Source organism: Petromyzon marinus, chromosome 43, assembly GCF_048934315.1.
Source record: "Petromyzon marinus isolate PM22_M1 ecotype Great Lakes invasive population chromosome 43, UKy_Petmar_22M1.pri1.0, whole genome shotgun sequence".
NCBI classification, from domain to species: Eukaryota; Metazoa; Chordata; class Hyperoartia; order Petromyzontiformes; family Petromyzontidae; genus Petromyzon; species Petromyzon marinus.
This window is the reverse complement of record NC_133709.1, coordinates 10,080,163-10,101,766: the sequence shown is the minus strand read 5'-3', so window position 1 is coordinate 10,101,766 and position 21,604 is coordinate 10,080,163. Positions and strand designations below refer to the sequence as shown.

The 21,604-nt window shown below is 55.6% G+C and overlaps 1 protein-coding gene across 1 annotated transcript in view; it reads left to right on the top strand.

Annotated features, from left to right (window-relative positions):
* Positions 1-19,608, top strand: part of LOC116951553 (regulating synaptic membrane exocytosis protein 2-like) — a 29,884-nt gene extending 10,276 nt beyond the window's left edge. Inside the window, exons 3-8 of the mRNA XM_032970268.2 lie at positions 3,949-4,094; positions 8,494-8,677; positions 11,478-11,590; positions 15,829-15,930; positions 16,736-16,875; positions 18,967-19,608. Of these exons, the coding sequence (XP_032826159.2) occupies positions 3,959-4,094; positions 8,494-8,677; positions 11,478-11,590; positions 15,829-15,930; positions 16,736-16,875; positions 18,967-19,608 (1,317 nt within the window). The 5' untranslated portion in view covers positions 3,949-3,958. The remainder of the gene's footprint in view (positions 1-3,948; positions 4,095-8,493; positions 8,678-11,477; positions 11,591-15,828; positions 15,931-16,735; positions 16,876-18,966) is intronic.
* Positions 19,609-21,604: the final 1,996 nt, after the last annotated feature.

Sequence of the window (21,604 nt, the reverse complement as noted above, 5' to 3'; positions counted from 1 at the left end):
AACATCGCCACTGCAGAGACAAAGGCGGCCGGGCGTGGTGTTGGCCACCAACCGACTCTTGTGCCGTCGTTGATAGGTGCTCGCTGATAACACTTGCCCCAAAAAAGTATTTTAGAGCTATTCGGGTGGTCTTTGTCTTGTTGTACCCTTATCGCAGAATACGTGTGTGGAAAAATATAGTCGACGTTAAACATAAAAACTAAACTATTTTTTTTATTTTACCAAGTAAAGCCCAGCTACACAGCTCTTTGTCAGAAGCGACCTGGCCACAAATGATAACTCGACTAAGTGGCTTACCACGTGGAAATGTATCGCAGCCAAATACTTAAATGTGGAGGGAAAAACCGGAGGACCCAGGAAAGAATCACAACAACCAGGGGGTTAGAGACACACAAACTCCAAATATACAGCAGCAGCAGGCGTCGGTCGGGATCGAACCCACAACCTCCTGTATACCAGGCGAGGTTGTTAACATCTCCTAGCCACCGTGGCACTGCATCTCTTTCAGGGCAGAGACGGTGAAACAGATACGTTGAGATAGAGACAGAAAGACGGAGACGGACATATTCAGGCAACGAAGAGATAACGATTCCGCAAGAGATGACGATTTCACACGGATGCTTTCGCGACCAATATTATCCAGAACAAATCTGGCTCTCGCCTGATGATGCTAGTTGTGATTGCTGGCGAAACGTCGTACTCGAATTGTAAATGTTGTGCGTTTACTCTCCAACACACCGGTGTGCTGTACTAGTAACTAATTGGCACGTTTTGTTGACGTGACAACCCTTAACTAATTGGCTGTGTCGGGTGGTGTCGGGTTTAACTACACATTTATATTTTCGCGATTTAACCCCCCAAAAGCCCCTCTATTGTACAGAGGTGATCATCATTCCGCTTGTTGACCCAGGAAACTTTCACTGAGTCGCATGACTATTTTTCAGGAGGGTCCTGCCAGGCTCACGCAGAAGGCGGTGATGTTGATTGCTGCTCCTGCTGTGATTTTCTGAACGGGTCCTAGGCCTCTCCTACTGTAGGTCGACTCAGCCTCAAATGGGTACCTGGTACCGGTGTGTAAACAGCGCCACTGGGGAGACAAAGGTGGCCGTGCGTGGCTTTGGCCACACCACCCACCTCCTCGTGTGCCGTGCCGGCCTTCATAGGTGCTTCTCGCTAACAGCACTTGCCCCAACAGTCTGTTACAGGCTATACGGGGGGATCTTTGTCCTTGCTATCATTACACACAGAGTGCTTCACGCAAATGAACCACAATACCTTGACGATCTCGTCAAGGAGCACGAACCATGACGCGAACTCCGGTGGTCGTTGGCTGCGAGCCATCGAACAAAGACGGTTGCTGCTTCGCGCGGCGCTTTCAGATGCGCCGCTGCGGCCGTCTGGAACGCTCTTCCTTCCGATATTTAGGAAGCCACTGGAGCTATGCACTTTTAAATCATCATCTAGATTGACAAACTCATTTCTTTAGAACTGCTTCTTGTTGCGTTTAGTGTTGTTGTCCTTCCTCGGCACCTCCGGTTAGCACGGTTGGCTAAGTACGGTGCAAAAGAAGTTCAACGTACTTTACATACATTGAGTCATTTTAGAGATGCATAGACAGAGACGGACAGCATCAAAGAGAGCGAGACGGACACAGAGGCAGGCAGGCAGGCAGACAGAAACAGACACGAATAGAGGTAGAGACAGACACAAACAGAGGGAGGGAGGGAACGAGATGCGAGATAGCGATGAGAGGTGGAGGGAGTGCGGAGGGTGTGTGGGTGGGGGGTTGATGCCGTCAAACTCTGAGGGTGGGGCGAGAATGGGAGAAAGACAAAGGTGGCGAGGAGGTGAGCGAGTGAAGAGAGAGGGGAGAGATGGGGGGGGGGGCGAGAGAGGTGAACTCGGTTAGCGTTAAACCTGTAGTGCGAATATTTAACGGAGCGTTGGCCATCGGGTTTCTAGCGCAGTGTGCTCACTGCTGCGCCACCGCTCCCGCCACCTACCCCCACCCACCATATCGCGGTGACCTTCACGATGATGGATAGTTTGCGGTCGGCGATGGTGTCGATGTTGATGGCAGTAACACTGGCGATGTCAATGATGATGATGATGAAGAATGTATGATGATGTCAACGATGGTGTTAATGATGGCAATTTTACTTTGATGATGATAATGATCAGTGCCGGATTATCCTAGCAGCACAAGTAGCTACATAATGCTACGGGCCCCGCACTTTCAAGGGCCCCGCGCTAAACGCTTTCAAGCTATCAATTCCGGTTCACTGATTCTGCACTTGCTCTATCACTATAGTACTATACCGCCTTCAACTTTTATGAACGACTGGGTGTTTAAGGTTAGCGATTTGTCGTATTATCTGGCTGTATATCAAATAAAAAAAAATACAATTACCCTTACTGTGAAAGCAAAACAATTGTGTTTTAATATTGACGTGTTTTTAATTGTATGGCCCCTTAATAACATAATGCTACGGGCCCCCGCACTAGCTGAATCCGGCACTGATAACAATGCGGATGTTCTTCTTATTCCCAGTGAGAATATTATTGTGTTATTTGATTTTATCAATTTATTATTTTATTCTCATTCTACGTGACTTTACCGAAAGAACCAAAGAAGATGAATCCTTGCAGTCACGAAAGCTTTAAATCGAAATGCGGATGTTGTCGATGATGATTTTTTGTTATTGGTGATGATGACAGCAACGCGACCCACGACGGCGACGACGTTCACGGCGATGTTGTCGGTAATTATTCCGATTGACGTCGGCGATGAGTGACAAATTGAGGGCGTCAATGTTGCTGCTATTCACGGCGATGATTTGGGCGATGCCAGCGACGGTGATGCCAAGCAGCGACGTTGCCTATACTCTTTGGTTCTATTCGGTAAAGTAGGTAAAGAAAAAAAAAATCACGACGTTTCGGCCACAACACAAGTAGCCTTCGTCAGGTGAAGGAACAGAACTGTCGGGACGACAGAGCTTCAATGAACGCTGCTAAGGTTCGTGGCGTCTTTTTAAGCCGGGTGAGAGAAGTGAGGCACCTTGACAAAGGAGTTTACATATCAAACAGGAGAATTTAGCATTGAAATAGCTGAGGGATTAGCTTGTGACTGGTCACAGACATAGCTATGTTAAAGTCAAAGTTTACACATCCACAGAGGCACCTAGTACATGGACGCCAAAGGGGCTGCGCTACCCAACTATCATACAGTAAACCGATGTGAAAAAAAACTAAGAAAAAATAAGTCTAAATTACATCAATAATATAATAAATGTACTCAATAAAAAAAGGCGCCACGAATCTTAGCAGCGTTCATTGAAGCTCTGTCGTCCCGACAGTTCTGTTCCTTCACCTGAAGAAGGCCACTTGTGTTGTGGCCGAAACGTCGTGATTTTTGTTGTTTTATTTTTTTTACCTACGTGTGACTTTACCGAATAGAACCAAAGAGCATGGATCCTTGCAGTCACGAAAGCTTCAAATCTAGAAGCGACGTTGCCGTTCGCCAGACTGCCTTCTGGCCGGGGCCAGGCTGGGCCTCCTCGATGCGCACGTGGAGAGACTTTGGGTGCCGCCGATGAGCTCGGGGGTGATGCGGCTTTGCAAGCGGCTGGCGCGTCCGCGCCACGAACCCAAGCGACTCGAGTTCCGTTCGCGCTCACGGCCACCAACACCGGCGACGATGATATCTGAACCGCTCCTGTGCCTCCTTTAGGTAGACTCAGCCTCGAATGAGTACCTGGCGCGGTGTGTAGTCAACATCGTCGCTGGGGTGAGACAAAGGCGGCCGGGCGTGGTGCTGGCCACCCACCCCCTCGTGCGCCGTGTCGGCCTTTTACTAACAGCACTTGCCCCCCACTCCCCCCCCCCCAACAGTCTGTGAAGGCTATACGGGGGATCTTTGTCTTTGCTCATGTCAATGGTGTTCCTCAGGCCCACGGCGATGGGAAAGCAACGCCTGACGCTGGGACTTCGTCTCCCGCGCTCCACTCCGCGCAGGAGCAGCCTCTCCGCTTCTCTGGAGGCGCTCTCCCTCTACCTGCCCTGCCTCTCTCCTCCCGGCTCGCACCCCGGTGCGGGTGCGTGCATGCGTTTAGGTCGACTCGGCCTCAAATGAGTACCTGGTGCGGTGTGTTGTAAACATCGCCGCCGGGGCGAGACCAGAGGCGGCCGGGCGTGGCGCTGGTCACCCACCCCCTCGTGTGCCGTGAGGGCCCTTCATAAGTGTTGCTCGCTAACAGCACTTGCCCCGACAGTCTGTGAAGGCTATCCGGGGTGCCTTTGTCTTCGTATGCGATGCTTGCGGAGTGAATTGGGGAGCGGTGGTGTGGCGGTTAGCGCGCTGCGCTGCGAACCCGGCGACGATTATCTGAACCGCCCCTGGACTCCGCCTCAAATGAGCACCCGGTGCGATGTGTTAACATTAGTACTCGAGATACAAAGGCGGCCGGGCGTGGTGTTGGCCACCCACCCCCCTCGTGCACCAGAGTGCCGGCCTTCATAGGTGCTGCTCGGTAACAGCACTTGCCCCAACACTCTGTTGAAGGCTATACGGGGGGGGATCATTGTACTTTGTTTTGTTGGACACGCGCGCGTGCGTGCGTAGTCGGGCTAGGTGGCGGCCATGCACGTGGCCTCTAGTCCACCACTGTGGAGGCAACAGCAAAGGGGTTGGTGGATCACACAGACATGTTGCGAAACTTCCCTTCCCGTGGGTGGGCGTCGAGGAGGAGCCATACCTCTGGCTCTGCCAGTAGAGGACTCCCATCTGTTCCGTCTGCACGGAGATAGAGCGTTTCTCCCTCGCGTGCGTAGGGTTTCTCCTGACACACTTAAACATTCATTATTGGCACCACGGTGCCGAGACGTTAACTACCTTTCCTGGTATACAGGAGATCGTGGGATCGATCCTGACCCTGACGCCTGCATATTTTGAGTTTGCATGTCCTCCCCAATAGCACATTCATATAAACAGTGGAGCGCAGAGCTTGGGCAATTGTTGGTAGCGGCCGGCTCCTCATCACCGCGTGGCTGCTGTCACTGTCTCCTCACTCGTCTGTGGTTCCTTTTCCTGGCGCCTCTGAGTCGTCATCCCCCATCACTCTCTGAGTCGTTCCCTCTCTGAGTCGTCCCCTCTCTCTCTGAGTCGTCCTCTCTCTCTCTGAGTCGTCCTCTCTCTCTCTGAGTCGTCCTCTCTCTCTGAGTCGTCCTCTCTCTCTGAGTCGTCCTCTCTCTCTCTGAGTCGTCCTCTCTCTCTCTGAGTCGTCCTCTCTCTGAGTCGTCTCCTCTCTCTCTGAGTCGTCCTCTCTCTCTCTCTGAGTCGTCCTCTCTTTCTCTGAGTCGTCCTCTCTCTCTCTGAGTCGTTCCCTCTCTCTCTGAGTCGTCCCCCCTCACTCTCTCTGAGTCGTCCTCTCTCTCTCTGAGTCGTTCCCTCTCTGAGTCGTCCCCTCTCTGAGTCGTCCCCTCTCTCTCCGAGTCGTCCCCCCTCACTCTCTCTGAGTCGTCCCCTCTCTCTCTGAGTCATCCCTCCTCTGAGTCGTCCTCTCTCTCTCTGAGTCGTCTCTCTCCGAGTCGTCCCCCCTCACTCTCTCTCTGAGTCGTCCTCTCCTATCTCTACGAGCGCAGCGTTACGAGTTGAGCTCATTGTTATCACAGTATTATTGCCCTAACCCAGTTTTCTTCACTAATTTTCAGGGGGCGGGGAGGGGTGGGACACTTTCGCCGATAAGACGTAATCAGTTTTGAGGGCCTGCCACACATTTGAAACCATTAGGATGTTATAAAAAAAACGTTAACATTAAAACACACATTTTTTACTTGTACAGTAAAGTAATTGTATTTTTTTCATTTGCTATGCAGCCAGATAATACGACGAATCGCTAACCTTAAACACCCAGTCATTCACAAAAATTGAAGGCGGTATAGTACTATAGTAATAGAGCAAGTGCAGAATCACTGAACCGGAATTGATAGCTTGAAAGCGTTTAGCGCGGGGCCCTTGAAAGTGCGGGGCCCGTAGCTACTACATATGCAGAAGCTACGGGTAGTAGCTACTACTACATATGTAGTAGTAGCTACTACTACATATGTAGTAGTAGCTACATATGTAGTAGTAGCTACTACATATGGAGTAGTAGCTACTACATATGGAGTAGTAGCTACTACGTATGTAGTAGTAGTAGCTACATATGTAGTAGCTACTACTACTACATATGTAGTAGTAGTAGCTGCTACATATGTAGCTACTATGTAGTAGTAGCTACATATGTAGTAGTAGCTACTAATAGCTACTACGTATGGAGTAGTAGTAGCTACTACATATGTAGCTACTACTACTACATACGTAGTAGCTATTAGTGGCTACTACTACATATATGGAGTAGTAGTAGCTACTACATATGTAGCTACTACTACTACATACGTAGTAGCTATTAGTGGCTACTACTACATATGTAGCTACTACTACATGTAATAGTAGCTACATATGTAGTAGTAGCTACTACATACCTACTACAGATGTAGCTACTACTACATATGTAGTAGTTACTACTACATATGTAGTAGTAGTTACTACTACTACATATGTACTAGTAGTAGCTACTACTACTACATATGTACTAGTAGTAGCTACTACTACTACATATGTAGCTACTTGTGCTGCCAGGATAAACCGGCACTGACGTCATGGGGTCGCACTAAAGGCCACCAAGGGGCCGCCAGTGGCCAGCGGGGGGAGTGGGGGGGGTGGGGGGGTGGGTGGGGGGCTTGCAATGACGAAACGCTGCCAACTAAACCGTGGCCGACCACGGCTGCCACGGCCACCTCCTCGCGACGCCCCCCCGGGCGAGCCGTGGGGAGGGAGCCTCAGAACATCGGTGGGCGCGCCTTGATCCACCAACCCTTCGGAGCCGCTGCATCCGCTGCGCTGTATTGCAGGCGGCCACGTGCACCATCGCCCCCCATCCCCCCACCGCCCCACAGCTGCGCACAGCTGGCCACAAAGAGGGGGAATCTTTAAAACTCAACAATTATTTATTGTACCCAGGTAAGGCCCACTGAGCTACGTAGCTCTTTTTATTTTCGGACGCGACCTGGCCGCCACAAATCATAGCTCAACGTGGGAATTTATAGCGGGAGCCAAATACTCCAATGAAAAGGCGTGATGTTGATTCTAAATGTGGAGGGGAAAGCCCAGAGGACCCGATGAACAATTCACGTGACCACAGGGAGACACAGAGAGAGAGAGAGAGAGACACTGCAAACTCTAAATATACAGCAGCAGGCGTCAGGGTCTGGATCGAACCCACAACCTCCTGCTGCATACCAGGCGAGGGAGTTAACATCTCCTAGCCACCGTGGGACCCAAAGGTAAGGAGATGGCGGCACCCTTACCCAAAAGTAAGGAGCGCCACGGTGGCTAGGAGATGTTCACTGCCTCGCCTGGTACGCATGAGGATCATGGGTTAGATCCCGCCACTGGGATTTTTTGCACACAGCGTTGGTGTACGGTGCTATTTCAGGAATATTTTTAACGTTATTTTTTTCCTGGATTTTCTGTTTGCACAGTCACATAAAGTCACTTTAAGATGTTTTCTTGTTCATGTTTTTGTTTGTTGCGGTTGCACCCGATTCTAGAGCCGAATGGCTCACAGGGCTATACCAAAATACATGAACTATGGAACTGTGGACACTGACGCCTGCTGCTGCTGCTGTATATTTGGGATCTGCGGTGGCTCGTTCTCTCTCTCCCCGTGGTCGCGTGGATTCTTCTCCGGGTCATCCGGTGTTTTTCCCTCCACATTTAGAATCAACGTCACGCCTTTAGAGTATTTGGGCTGCTATACATTTCCACACACTGATGACGAGCAACTTCGTCGGGCTATCATTTCTGATGGCCAGGTGGCTTCTGAAGAAGAGCTATATAGCTCAGTGGGCCTTACCTAGTAAAATTAAAATAGTTTTTTAGTTTAAATAGTTTTTTTAATGTTCTATGTCTACAATATTTTTCACACTCGTCTCCTGTGATGAGGATACAACAAGACAGAGTAGTCGGTTGCTGCTATACATTTCCACGTGACGATAAGCGACTTCATTGAGCTATCACGTGTGATGGCCAGGTCGCTTCTGAAGAAGAGCTACGTCGCTCAGTGGGGCCTTACCTGCAACTTTTTTTATTGATACTTTTTGTCTGTCCCCACCCCCCATGCCCTTCCCCCAATGCCCCCCCCATGCCCTCCCCCCAATGCCCCACCCATGCCCTCACCCAAATGCCCCCCCAATGCCCTCCCCCCAATGCCCCGCCCATGCCCTCCCCCCATGCCCTCCCCCCAATGCCCCCCCCCCAATGGCCCCCCAATGCCTCCCAATGCCCCCCATTCCCTCCCCCCCATGCCCCCCCATGCCCCCCCATGCCCTCCCCCATGCCCCCCCATGCCCCCCCATGCCCCCCCATGCCCCCCCCATGCCCCCCCCCCCCAGGTGTGCGTCGGCACAGCACAGTGCGGCGCAGCACGGAGACGGGTCTGGCCGCGGAGCCCCCCACACGCTCCCCCCGGGGGGGGGCACCCCCCCCTGCCGGCCTCTCCCCCCGGCCCACCCCCACCCCGCACCCCCGCGCCTCCGTCTCCAGCCGAGCCCACAGCCTGCCCTGCGAGTCCACTCTGTACGTGGGGCACAGCACGGGGGGGGGGGGGGGGCAGCACGTGGGGTACAGCACGTGGGGGGCAGCACGGGGCGGGGTACAGCACGTGGGGCACAGCACGTGGGGTACAGCACGGGGGGGGGGGGTGAGCACAGAGCAGCAGAGGAAGAACGGGGGCAGCATGGGGGCAGTACACAGAGCAACAGCGGAGGTACGGGGAAAGCAGAGGAAGCACGGGGGCAGTACAGGGCAGCATGGGGGCAGTACAGGGCAGCATGGGGGCAGTACAGGGCAGCATGGGGGCAGTACAGGGCAGCACGGGGGCAGTACAGGGCAGCATGGGGGCAGTACAGGGCAGCATGGGGGCAGTACAGGGCAGCACGGGGGCAGTACAGGGCAGCATGGGGGCGGTACAGGGCAGCACGGGGGCAGTACAGGGCAGCATGGGGGCAGTACAGGACAGCATGGGGCAGTACAGGGCAGCATGGGGGCAGTACAGGACAGCACGGGGGCAGTACAGGACAGCATGGGGCAGTACAGGACAGCATGGGGCAGTACAGGACAGCATGGGGCAGTACAGGGCAGCACGGGGGCAGTACAGGACAGCATGGGGCAGTACAGGGCAGCATGGGGGCAGTACAGGACAGCACGGGGGCAGTACAGGGCAGCACGGGGGCAGTACAGGGCAGCATGGGGGCAGTACAGGGCAGCATGGGGGCAGTACAGGGCAGCACGGCGGCAGTACAGGGCAGCAGCCGAAGCACGGGGTCAGCAGAGGAAGGTCGGGGCAGCATGGGGCAGTGGGGGGCAGCAGGAGCAGTTGTAAGATGGCCATAGGGTTAGGGTAAGTTTAGTAGGGAGCACAGAACAGGGTCGGGTTGAGTGGTTAAAGGTAAGGGGAGGGTTAGTGGCTAGGCCGTAGCTAGTTGACGCAGGGCGCTGTAACCCCAAATAGTAATTGTTGTGCGTGTTGTGTTGGTGGCAGGGCGCTGTAACCCCCCATAGTAATTGTTGTGCGTGTTGTGGTCGTGGTAGGGCGCTGTAACCCCCAATAGTAATTGTTGTGATTGTTGTGTTGGTGTTAGGGCGCTGTAACCCCCCATAGTAATTGTTGTGCGTGTTGTGGTCGTGGTAGGGCGCTGTAACCCCCAATAGTAATTGTTGTGATTGTTGTGGTTGTGGTAGGGCGCTGTAACCCCCAATAGTAATTGTTGTGATTGTTGTGTTGGTGTTAGGGCGCTGTAACCCCCAATAGTAATTGTTGTGATTGTTGTGGTTGTGGCAGGGCACTGTAACCCCCAATAGTAATTGTTGTGATTGTTGTGGCCATGGTAGGACGCTGTAACCCCAATAGTAATTGTTGTGCGTGTTGTGGTCGTGGTAGGGCGCTGTAACCCCCAATAGTAATTGTTGTGATTGTTGTGGTAGGGCGCTGTAACCCCCAATAGTAATTGTTGTGATTGTTGTGTTGGTGTTAGGGCGCTGTAACCCCCAATAGTAATTGTTGTGATTGTTGTGGTTGTGGCAGGGCACTGTAACCCCCAATAGTAATTGTTGTGATTGTTGTGGCCGTGGTAGGACGCTGTAACCCCAATAGTAATTGTTGAGCGTGTTGTGGTCGTGGTAGGGCGCTGTAACCCCCAATAGTAATTGTTGTGCTTGTTGCATTGGTGGCAGGGCGCTGTAACTCCCAATAGTAATTGTTGTGCTTGTTGCATTGGTGGCAGGGCGCTGTAACTCCCAATAGTAATTGTTGTGATTGTTGTGTTGGTGTTAGGGCGCTGTAACCCCCAATAGTAATTGTTGTGCTTGTTGCATTGGTGGCAGGGCGCTGTAACCCCCAATAGTGATTGTTGTGATTGTTGTGTTGGTGTTAGGGCGCTGTAACCCCCAATAGTAATTGTTGTGATTGTTGCGTTGGTGGCAGGGCGCTGTAACCCCCAATAGTAATTGTTGTGATTGTTGTGGTCGTGGTAGGGCGCTGTAACCCCCAATAGTAATTGTTGTGCGTGTTGTGTTGGTGGCAGGGCGCTGTACCCCCCAATAGTAATTGTTGTGATTGTTGTGGTTGTGGTAGGGCGCTGTAACCCCCAATAGTAATTGTTGTGCGTGTTGTGGTCGTGGTAGGGCGCTGTAACCCCCAATAGTAATTGTTGTGCGTGTTGTGGTCGTGGTAGGGCGCTGTAACCCCCAATAGTAATTGTTGTGCGTGTTGTGGTCGTGGTAGGGCGCTGTAACCCCCAATAGAATTGTTGTTATTGTTGTGGTTGTGGCAGGGCGCTGTAACCCCCAATAGTAATTGTTGAGCGTGTTGTGGTCGTGGTAGGGCGCTGTAACCCCCCAATAGTAATTGTTGTGCTTGTTGTGTTGGGGCGCTGTAACCCCCAATAGTAATTGTTGTGCGTGTTGTGTTGGTGTTAAGGCGCTGTAACCCCCAATAGTAATTGTTGTGCGTGTTGTGGTCGTGGTAGGGCGCTGTACCCCCCAATAGTAATTGTTGTGCGTGTTGTGTTGGTGTTTGGGCGCTGTAACCCCCAATAGTAATTGTTGTGCGTGTTGTGTTGGTGTTAGGGGGCTGTAACCCCCAATAGTAATTGTTGTGCGTGTTGTGGTCGTGGTAGGGCGCTGTAACCCCCAATAGTAATTGTTGTGATTGTTGTGGTTGTGGCAGGGCGCTGTAACCCCCAATAGTAATTGTTGTGCGTGTTGTGGTCGTGGTAGGGCGCTGTAACCCCCAATAGTAATTGTTGTGCGTGTTGTGGTTGTGGTAGGGCGCTGTAACCCCCAATAGTAATTGTTGTGCGTGTTGTGGCCGTGGCAGGGCGCTGTACCCGCAGGTGAGGCTGCACTCCCACGCTGAGCTGAGCGGCTTCCTGGACGGACTGGGGCCGGGCCAGGTGGCAGGGAGACAGAGCCTTGCCACCCTCTCCCTCGGCACGGCAACCACCACCATCAACAACAACACCACCAACAACAACACCACTAATACCACCAACAACAACAACAACACCACCACCAACAATACTACTAATACCAACAACAACACCACCACCAATACTAATACCAACACCACCAACAACACCACCACCAATACTAATACCAATACCACCAACACCACTATCAATACCACCAATAGCACCACTGCCAATGCCATAACCACCATCACCACCAACAATAACACCACCACCAACACCACTATCACCACCAACACCACCACCAACAACAACAACCGCCATTCGCCACTAAGTGGTGGTGACGTCACCACGACGCTTGAGCCAGGCCATGTGCACCTTTAGGCCACTTGAAGTGTCGAACGCCTGCTGGCATGAGGTCACGGGGCAGACCCAAGTGCCACGGGTCGACTGACTTAGATGACTGAGATGACTGGCTGATGCACCATATGTGCCCCCTACTGTGCCAACCTGCTGTGCTTTAGCCACCCGGCGCTCCGCTCGTAGTTGTGAGCGTCGCTCCTCCGCCCTCCGTTGTTGTTGGAGGGCGACTGCCTCCAACTGTCCAGTAGCGTCCTTCACGAGCCTCCTCCACAGAGGCCGATCTTGACACCGCTGGTACCAGTCATCGGCAAGTCCACTCAGCTCCACATCCTCCTGTACCACATCACTCCATCTCTTCTCTAGCCTGTGCCCATTTAGCCCCCTCTATCCGGCCGAACAAAAGCTGTTTCGGCATGCGGTGGCTGGGCATGCGGGCTACATGACCCAGCCAAAGCAGCCTTGCCTGCCGGAGGAGCTCACCGATGGGACCGTGCCCAGATCTTTCAAGGATTTGTGAGCTCACACAATCCAGCATGGTTAACCCCAGGATAAATCGTAGGCAGGCTAGCCGAAATGTTTCTAACCGGCGAAGATGTACCATTAGGGGGGTCCACGTTTCGCTAGCATAGAGACGGGAGGGAATGACCGTGGCCGAGAAAACCTGAAGCTTAGTGCGGAGTGACAGACCAGGTAGCTTCCACACAGTGTTACGCAACCGATGAAAAGATATTTCCGCTCGACTGATTCGGAGTGAGACCTCTGCTGTTAAACTGGAGCCGGTCATAAGCACACTGCCCAGGTATGGGAAACTCTCCACTCTCTCCACAACTGCCCCATCACCGATTGGGAGTTATGGGGTGGAGTGTCCGATGGTACAAAATACCCAGGCAGGTGCTTAGTTTTGGTGGGGCTGATGGTAAGGCCCCATCTCTTAGTGGCACGCTCCAGTCTCAGCAGCAGCCTCTCCAACTCCTCCTCTGAATGAGCAGCTATTACCAAATCATCGGCATACATAACATGGTTGAGCAATAGGGAGCCATCCCTTGACCGCACCCAGGCATCGATCAGCCTCCCATTATATCTGTACCAAATGGAGATTATCCCGGTACAGCTATTGAAGGCTTCACGAACTACGTGGTCAAAATAGATGTTAAATAATTTGGGAGCCAGAGGACATCCCTGTCGCACCCCAAGGTGTACAGGGAATGGCTCTGACTCCTGGCCACGTAGTTTTACCCGGGCCCGCTCACCATCATGAAGGTCCTTAATGATCGTGAGCAGAGGGTCAGGGACTCCAAAAGTACGAATAACACCCCAGAGCCCAGGCCTACTGATGGTATCATAGGCCTTGACCAGATAAATAAAGCAGAGATGTAGGTCTTGTTGGAATTCCCTACACCTCTGCTGTAGCAGACAGACAGAAAATATGCATCTGTGCAGGACCACCCTTTCCTGAAACCGCATTGGGGCTCCGCAAGCCTCTCCTCAGCGTGCCTGGCAAGGCGATGTTGAATAATCCTTGCCAGGACCTTTCCCGGTACACTGAGGAGTGAGATGCCCCCGTAGTTGTTACAGTCTGTGCGGTCCCCCTTCTTAAAGAGGGGGAACACCAGGGCATCCTTACAATCCTGCGGAACCCGTCCAGTGGTCCAGACTGTTGTTATGATGTCATATAGGGCAGTCTGTGCACAAACGCCACCCTCCCTCAGCATTTCGCTTGGGAGATCATCTCTGCCCGGTGCCTTTCCTGGTCTCAGACTCCGGATCGCCTTCAGTACTTCCTCAACAGATGGCACCTCAGCCAGCCACTCACAGGGGGTTACTTCTTCCAATATTTGAGGCACCGCAGCCTCAGCAGGGTCATCCTCACTTTGTGCCACGATGTTTTCCTGGCTGAGGGATTTCCCCTCCCCCAGGACCTCACAGAAATGCTCAGCAAATCTGCAAACCTGTTCCTGGGGGTCGGAGATTGGATCACCGTTTTTTCCCCTAATGATGGTAATAGGTGTGGCGCTGCTGGTTACTTTTTTGATGGAGTTAAATAGAGATTTGTGATCACGGGCCACTGAGGCAGACTCCATCTCCTCAGCAACCCGCGACCTACACCCATCCTTGCAGCGCCTCACGGCTCTCCGAACCTCCGAGCGAAGGCTGCGGTAAGCCTCCTCATTCTCTGGCGTGGGATTCTGTAGCCGATGACAGCGGGCCTGACGCTTTTTCTCAACCATCCTGAACACCTCCTCTGTCAGCCAGGGTCTCTGGGGAAGTCTGGACCGCGTACCCAAAGCAGCCATTGCAGCTGCATGAGTCACAGTCCTAGACCTCGCCCATTTACCCTCGAAATCAAGAGGAGTGTGGGACGATGCCAACCCCAGCCGCAAGCGATGATGAAATTCTCGCTTGCAACTTTCATCAGCTAACTGAGACCAGTCCACTTTAGGTTGAAATGGGGTCCTGGGTGTACACCCACCACCGGAATGGAAGAATGGCAGGCGCATCTTATAGTTGACTAGTCGATGGTCAGATGGCAGATCAGCTTCACGGTAGGTCTGGTGTCAAGGACATGGGCTCGCATCCGCGGGTCCGTCACTATGTAGTCCAGCAGATGTTCTTTCTTGGACCCGGCATGCATCCATGATGTCGTGTGGATGCGCCGATGCCGGAACAGCGTGTTGGTAATTACAAACCCATGGGCTGCACAAAAATCTCGCAGCCTCCAACGGTTGTTATTGAGCTAATCTGGCCCATGCCCTCCAATCACTCCCGACCAGGTGCCAGCATCATGACCAACTCAGGCATTGAAGTCACCCAAAAAGATGACTCTATCCCGAGAGGCCACTTTAGCCAGCACCTGTGACAGGAGGTCATAGAAGGCATCTGACTCATCGGCTTTGCCTGCATCCTTCCACGGATGTTCGTCTTCGGTGGGGGCATAAGTAACCACGACCACCACTCCTCACCTCCGGTTGATGGAAAGGCGAGCCCAAAGTAGCCTGGGGCTTACAGCTTCCCACACTTCACCGCCACGCTCCCACGCCCCCTTCATTATTTTGTTCAAAAGAAGAGCCACACCCTGTTGTTTGGCAGTCTGTTGCCCCAAGTAGAGGACTGTCCATCCCTCATGGTGGCAAGAGCCAGAACCGGTCCACCGGACCTCCTGAATGCCACAGAGATCCAGGCGGTACCGGTCCAGCTCCCAACAGAGGAGTGGCAGCCTCTCCTCCGCAGTGAGCATTCGAACATTCCACGTGACCACACGAAGTGGCTTTTCGTTGTTTCTGGAGGAGCCCCGAGGGTAGAGATTCAATAACCTAGCTCCGAAAATTGGGGTTTGGCTAGGAGACGTCATAGACGCCTGTTCCCCCGGGGCCTCCGGCACAAGCTTATTAGTTAATTTTTTTATTCGTGGTTTCGTGGTAATTTTTGGAAGGTGTAGGGGTTACCAGCCCCTCGCACCCATCCAGAGCCCCCGTTTAGCCACTGTGGCGGTCATAGACGCCATGGGGGGAGAGGCCAATCGGAATTGGCCCCTCCCCCCACAGCACTGTCCACGACAGAGTTGCCCGTCTGGCACCGCGCGGAGGTAGGGGGTTGTTTTGATAATACCAACACTATCACCGCCAACAACACCACCACCACCAACACCACCACCACTACCACCACTACCACCAAAATTAGCCCAACACCAACAACTACGACAATAATATCACGACCAATGCAACGCTACCACCATGTGCAATGAATGGGGTGTGTGTGTGTACGTGGTGGTACGTGAATGTGGTGTGTATTGGTTTGTGCTGTTTTTGATGATCAGAGTGTGGTGGTATGTGCTGTGTATTGGTGTGTGCCGTGTGTGGTGATGACCAGAGCGTGTGTATGTGGTGGTGGCGTGCACAGGGGACGTGGAGCTGGGGGTCTCTCTGAAGGACGAGGGCCTCACTGTGGATCTGCTGCGAGCCCGGAACCTCGTTCCGAAACCCGGAGCCAAGACACTGCCACGTGAGAGCCACAACCACGCCACAATCATGCCACAACCACGACCACGTCACAACCATGTCACAACCACGACCACGTCACAACCACGCCGCAACCACGTCACAACCACGTCACAACCACGACCACGTCTTAACCACACCACAACCACGCCACGACCATGCCACAATCAATGCCACAATCACCCGACAAGCATGTCATGCCACGCCAAAAACCACCCCACAACCAGACCACAACCATGCCATGCCACACCACTCCACAACCACTCACAACCAAAGCACAACCACGTTATGGCACACCACGCCACAACCACACCACAAACACGCCAAATCCACAGCAGAGCACAACCACCCCACAACCAACCCACACAACAGCACAACCACACCACAACCACAGCACGCCACAACCAAACCACAACCAAACCCACACCACACTACAACCACGCCACAACCACGTCACAACAGATGAAGCGATGAAACGGAGACTGTGTGTGTGTGTTTGCTTGTTCAGCGCTTACAGCGCTGCACTATGAACCCAGCAACCCGAGTTCGGTTCCCACTCACGGCCAATATCAGTGTGAACATCACACCAGGTACTCATTGGCGATAAAGTCAGCTGGGCGTAGTGTTGCCCACCCACCCCCTTTTGTGCCATGGCGGCCTTCATCGACGCTGCTCGCTCACACACCCCCCCCCCCCCACCGGTACGTGGAGGCTATACGGGGGATCTGTGTCTGTGCCTGTGTCATCACTGGCCCCGGTCGGTGCGTGGAGGCTACGCGGGTGATCTTTGCCTGTATTTTGTGCGGCAGTGCTCACGGTGAAGGTGTACCTGCTGTGCGGGGGGGCGTGCGTGGACAAGCGCAAGGTGCGTGCCGCGCAGCGCTCGCTCGAGCCAGACTTCCACCACAAGCTGACCTTCGACGAGACCCCGCGCGGGAAGATCCTCCAGGTGAGGTCGCGCTCACCACCAGCAGCCGTGCTCAACACACTCGCCACGCTCAACACACTCGCCACGCTCAACACACTCGCCACGCTCAACACACTCGCCACGCTCAACACACTCGCCACGCTCAACACACTCGCCACGCTCAACACACTCGCCACGCTCAACACACTCACCACGCTCACCGCACTCGCCACGCTCAACACACTCGCCACGCTCACCGCACTCGCCACGCTCAACACACTCGCCACGCTCACCGCACTCGCCACGCTCAACACACTCGCCACGCTCACCGCACTCGCCACGCTCACCGCACTCGCCACGCTCACCGCACTCGCCACGCTCAACACACTCGCCACGCTCACCGCACTCGCCACGCTCAACACACTCGCCACGCTCACCGCACTCGCCACGCTCAACACACTCGCCACGCTCAACACACTCGTCACGCTCAACACACTCGCCACGCTCACCGCACTCGCCACGCTCAACACACTCGCCACGCTCAACACACTCGCCACGCTCAACACACTCGCCACGCTCACCGCACTCGCCACGCTCAACACACTCGCCACGCTCAACACACTCGCCACGCTCACCGCACTCGCCACGCTCACCGCACTCGCCACGCTCAACACACTCGCCACGCTCACCGCACTCGTCACGCTCACCGCACTCGCCACGCTCACCGCACTCGCCACGCTCAACACACTCGCCACGCTCAACACACTCGCCACGCTCACCACACTCGCCACGCTCACCGCACTCGCCACGCTCACCGCACTCGCCACGCTCAACGCACTCGCCACGCTCACCGCACTCGCCACGCTCACCGCACTCGCCACGCTCACCGCACTCGCCACGCTCACCGCACTCGCCACGCTCAACACACTCGCCACGCTCACCGCACTCACCACGCTCAACACACTCGCCACGCTCAACACACTCGCCACGCTCACCGCACTCGCCACGCTCAACACACTCGCCACGCTCAACACACTCGCCACGCTCAACACACTCGCCACGCTCAACACACTCGCCACGCTCAACACACTCGCCACGCTCACCGCACTCACCACGCTCAACACACTCGCCACGCTCACCGCACTCGCCACGCTCACCGCACTCGCCACGCTCAACGCACTCGCCACGCTCACCGCACTCGCCACGCTCACCGCACTCGCCACGCTCACCGCACTCGCCACGCTCACCGCACTCGCCACGCTCAACACACTCGCCACGCTCACCGCACTCACCACGCTCAACACACTCGCCACGCTCAACACACTCGCCACGCTCACCGCACTCGCCACGCTCAACACACTCGCCACGCTCAACACACTCGCCACGCTCAACACACTCGCCACGCTCACCGCACTCGCCACGCTCAACACACTCGCCACGCTCACCGGACTCGCCACGCTCAACACACTCGCCACGCTCACCGCACTCGCCACGCTCACCGCACTCGCCACGCTCACCGCACTCGCCACGCTCAACACACTCACCACGCTCAACACACTCGCCACGCTCAACACACTCGCCACGCTCACCGCACTCGCCACGCTCAACACACTCGCCACGCTCAACACACTCGCCACGCTCACCGCACTCGCCACGCTCAACACACTCGCCACGCTCACCGCACTCGCCACGCTCAACACACTCGCCACGCTCACCGCACTCGCCACGCTCAACACACTCGCCACGCTCACCGCACTCGCCACGCTCACCACAGTCCCCGGCTTGCGCACTCGCCACGCTCGCCAGACCGGCCAGGGCGAGCTCACAACAGCAGCAGCAACAAGAAAATCCGCAGTTCGCCACCAAGTGCAGATGGCGTCCCCGCCACGGCGCCTGCGCCAGGCTAGGTGGGCTTTGAGGCCACGTGATGTGTGGAAAGGGCTCATTACTGGCAGGAGGTCACGGTGCAGACCCAGGTGCTGTGATTCGACCGACCGAGACGACCGTTTTATCCGCCCGGCGCTCCGCTCATTGTTGTGAGCGTCGCTCCGTTGTTGCCGTAGGGGGGTAGGGGGGTAGGGGGGGGCGGCTGCTGCCTCCAACTGCCCCAGTGGCTCCCTCCCTCCCTCCCAGGTGGTGCTGTGGGGCGACTACAGCCGGCGTGACAGCAAGTCCTTCATGGGGCTGGCTCAGATCGCTCTGGACGAGCTGGGCCTGCACCCTGCCTCCTCGACCGGCGACGAAGACGAAGAGGAGAGCGGCAGCGGCGGCGGCGCCAACAACAACAACAACAGCAGCGGCGGCGGTGCCGACGCCGGCAACGCCGGCGACTCTGGGAGCACGGACGCCGCAGCCCCCGCCACCGCCGCCGGTGCCGCCGGTGCCGCCGGCGCCCCCCCCGTCTCCACCGTCGCTGCTGCCGAGTGCCGCGCCCCGGCGTGGTACCGGCTGTTCCCGCGCGGCGCCGGCGCCCTGCTGGCGGGGCGGCCCACGGCGCGCGCCATCTCCGAGTCGTCGCTGGAGAGCGCGTCGGCGCTCGACCCCAGCTCGCCGGGCTACGAGTCGCTGTCGCCGGGCGTCGAGTCGCTGTCGCCGAGCCCCTTCGGCTCGCGCTCGCTCATCACGCCGAGCCCCAGCTTCGAGGGCCACGCGGCGCTCGCGGCCGGAGGGGCCGGAGGGGCCGGAGGGGCCGGGGGGGCGGCGGCGCCGATGACCGGCGCGAGTTCGCTGGAGCGGCCGCTGAGTTACGGCGAGGTGAGAGGAGAGGCGTCGTGAAGGGGGCCGAGAGGCCGGAAGGGCGGCGGCGATGCTGCTGCGTAGCGCCCGGCGGCTGTGAGGGAGACGCTGCCACGGGAAACGGAGGGAGCGGGGAGGGAGGTGCGTGGGAGACGAGGAGCGAGTCTCTGATACTGATGCTCCACAGTTTTTATTTATTTTTTGTTACGATCGTAGGGGAGATTTTTTTTTGTCCCGAGGTTGTTGCGTTTCCGCCCATTCGCTGCCCTTTTCACTATTTCGCTTCGGTAGCTCCCAGCTCATGGAACACGGAGGGGGAAGCCCCTCGGTTGGTGTTTGTGGAGTGTTCAGGATAGAGCTTAGCGCTAGGTAGGTGTTGTTACTCTGGAGGGTTAGCGTTAGGGTTTTTAGTTAAGGCTGACGGGGTAGGGGTTAGGCTGTAGCGTTTGGGTTACTAATGAATTAGAGCTTAGCGGTTCAGGTGAAGGATTAGGGTTCGAGTCAGGGGTTTAGTGTTAGGAACCACCCCACGCATTAACCACCTATTTGTTCTAGATTCAACGACCTAACGACAGCAGACTCGTTTCTGAGATCAGATGCAATGCACGGGCCACAAGACTTCCCCAACACGATTTTCTCAAATGATAATTACCTTCAAAACTACCCCCTCCACCCCCGTCGCCCAATTCGCCGAACGCCGTTGCATTGTCGGGGGCGGACGTTGAGCGAGCGAGAAGCGAGGTCAGAACGGACGCGAGCGGCAGTGGCGACGATGGGGGGGGGGGGAGGAGGAGACGGTGGTGGTGGTGCGGTTAAATCAGCGACGAGTTCCGCCCGTCATCGTCGTCAGCTGCTGCTGCTCCGCTATCCTGATCAGGGCTGCCCAGACAGGTTGGGGGGGTGGGGGCCGGTGGCGGTAAGCAAAGAGCCATTGGGCACTGGGCCTCACATGAAAGAGGGGACCCCCGGCGGCACTGATGGCGATTGATCTTTACAAAATAATAATAATAATAATGATGAAGAATCCTACTGAAGCATTCATTATTTATTAATATCCATCCAACAACAAAAAGGGCTGTCCCGTCGCGATCTTTGCGCCGGCCAGCCGGCCAGCCGGCCAGCCGGCCAGCCGGCCAGCCGGCCAGCCGGCCAGCCGGCCAGCCGGCCAGCCGGCCAGCCGGCCAGCCGGCCAGCGAGCCGTTGGAACTTTGCGCAACAACGGACCTCCGCGCGTGACAACGCCGGCCGCCTGTGGCGGCTCCGCATTTAAAGAGCGGCGCGCTCTTAACGCGGGGGGCACCCAGAGCTGCGTCGGGCGCACGTCCGCGAAGCGTCGCAACGCGGAGCGTTCGGCCCGTAGCAGCTGCCGTGCGCCAAAGCCTATGGCCAGCGTGGCGCGAAAGCCGGACGCTTCCCGTTATAATGTTTCCCGTCACACGGTTCTTGGGTGGGCTCCGGGGGGGGGGGGGGGGGAGGGTGGGGAGGGTGGGGAGGGAGGGTCATACGTTGCCGAGCCGGCGCCGCCGAACTCCTGGGTTCCAATCTGGGGGTCCAGCCGCAGCGACGGAGCCGAGAGCTCGAGTCGTACCTGACGTCGACGTTCTAAGCCTGGTCACCCAACGGCCGCCGAAAAAAATAAATAAATAAATAGACACTCGCTCGCAATTCCATTTAACGAAAGGTTTGAACTTCCTTTGGCGAAATTATAAATCCGAGAATTGAAAAAAGTATCGATCGGTTCAAGTGCCGCGCAACGAGCATTTCCCTCCGTGGCGGAACGAGCGCCGCCCCATCGTGCACGCGTGTGCGTGCGGATAAAAGCAGGCACTTTTGAAGGGGTCTCAGAAGTATCTCTACGATGTCCACTTCAGCGGGGTCGTTCCCTAACACGTGGGGTGATGGCGTGACGCAACTCCACTCTGCGAGAGTTCCGAATGGGTCCCCCCCCCGGTTCATAGCACAACGGGCGAGAGCACAATCAGAAATTGTCAAATGCAGCTGAATCCCCTCTCAACGACGGTGATTGGTTCCACGA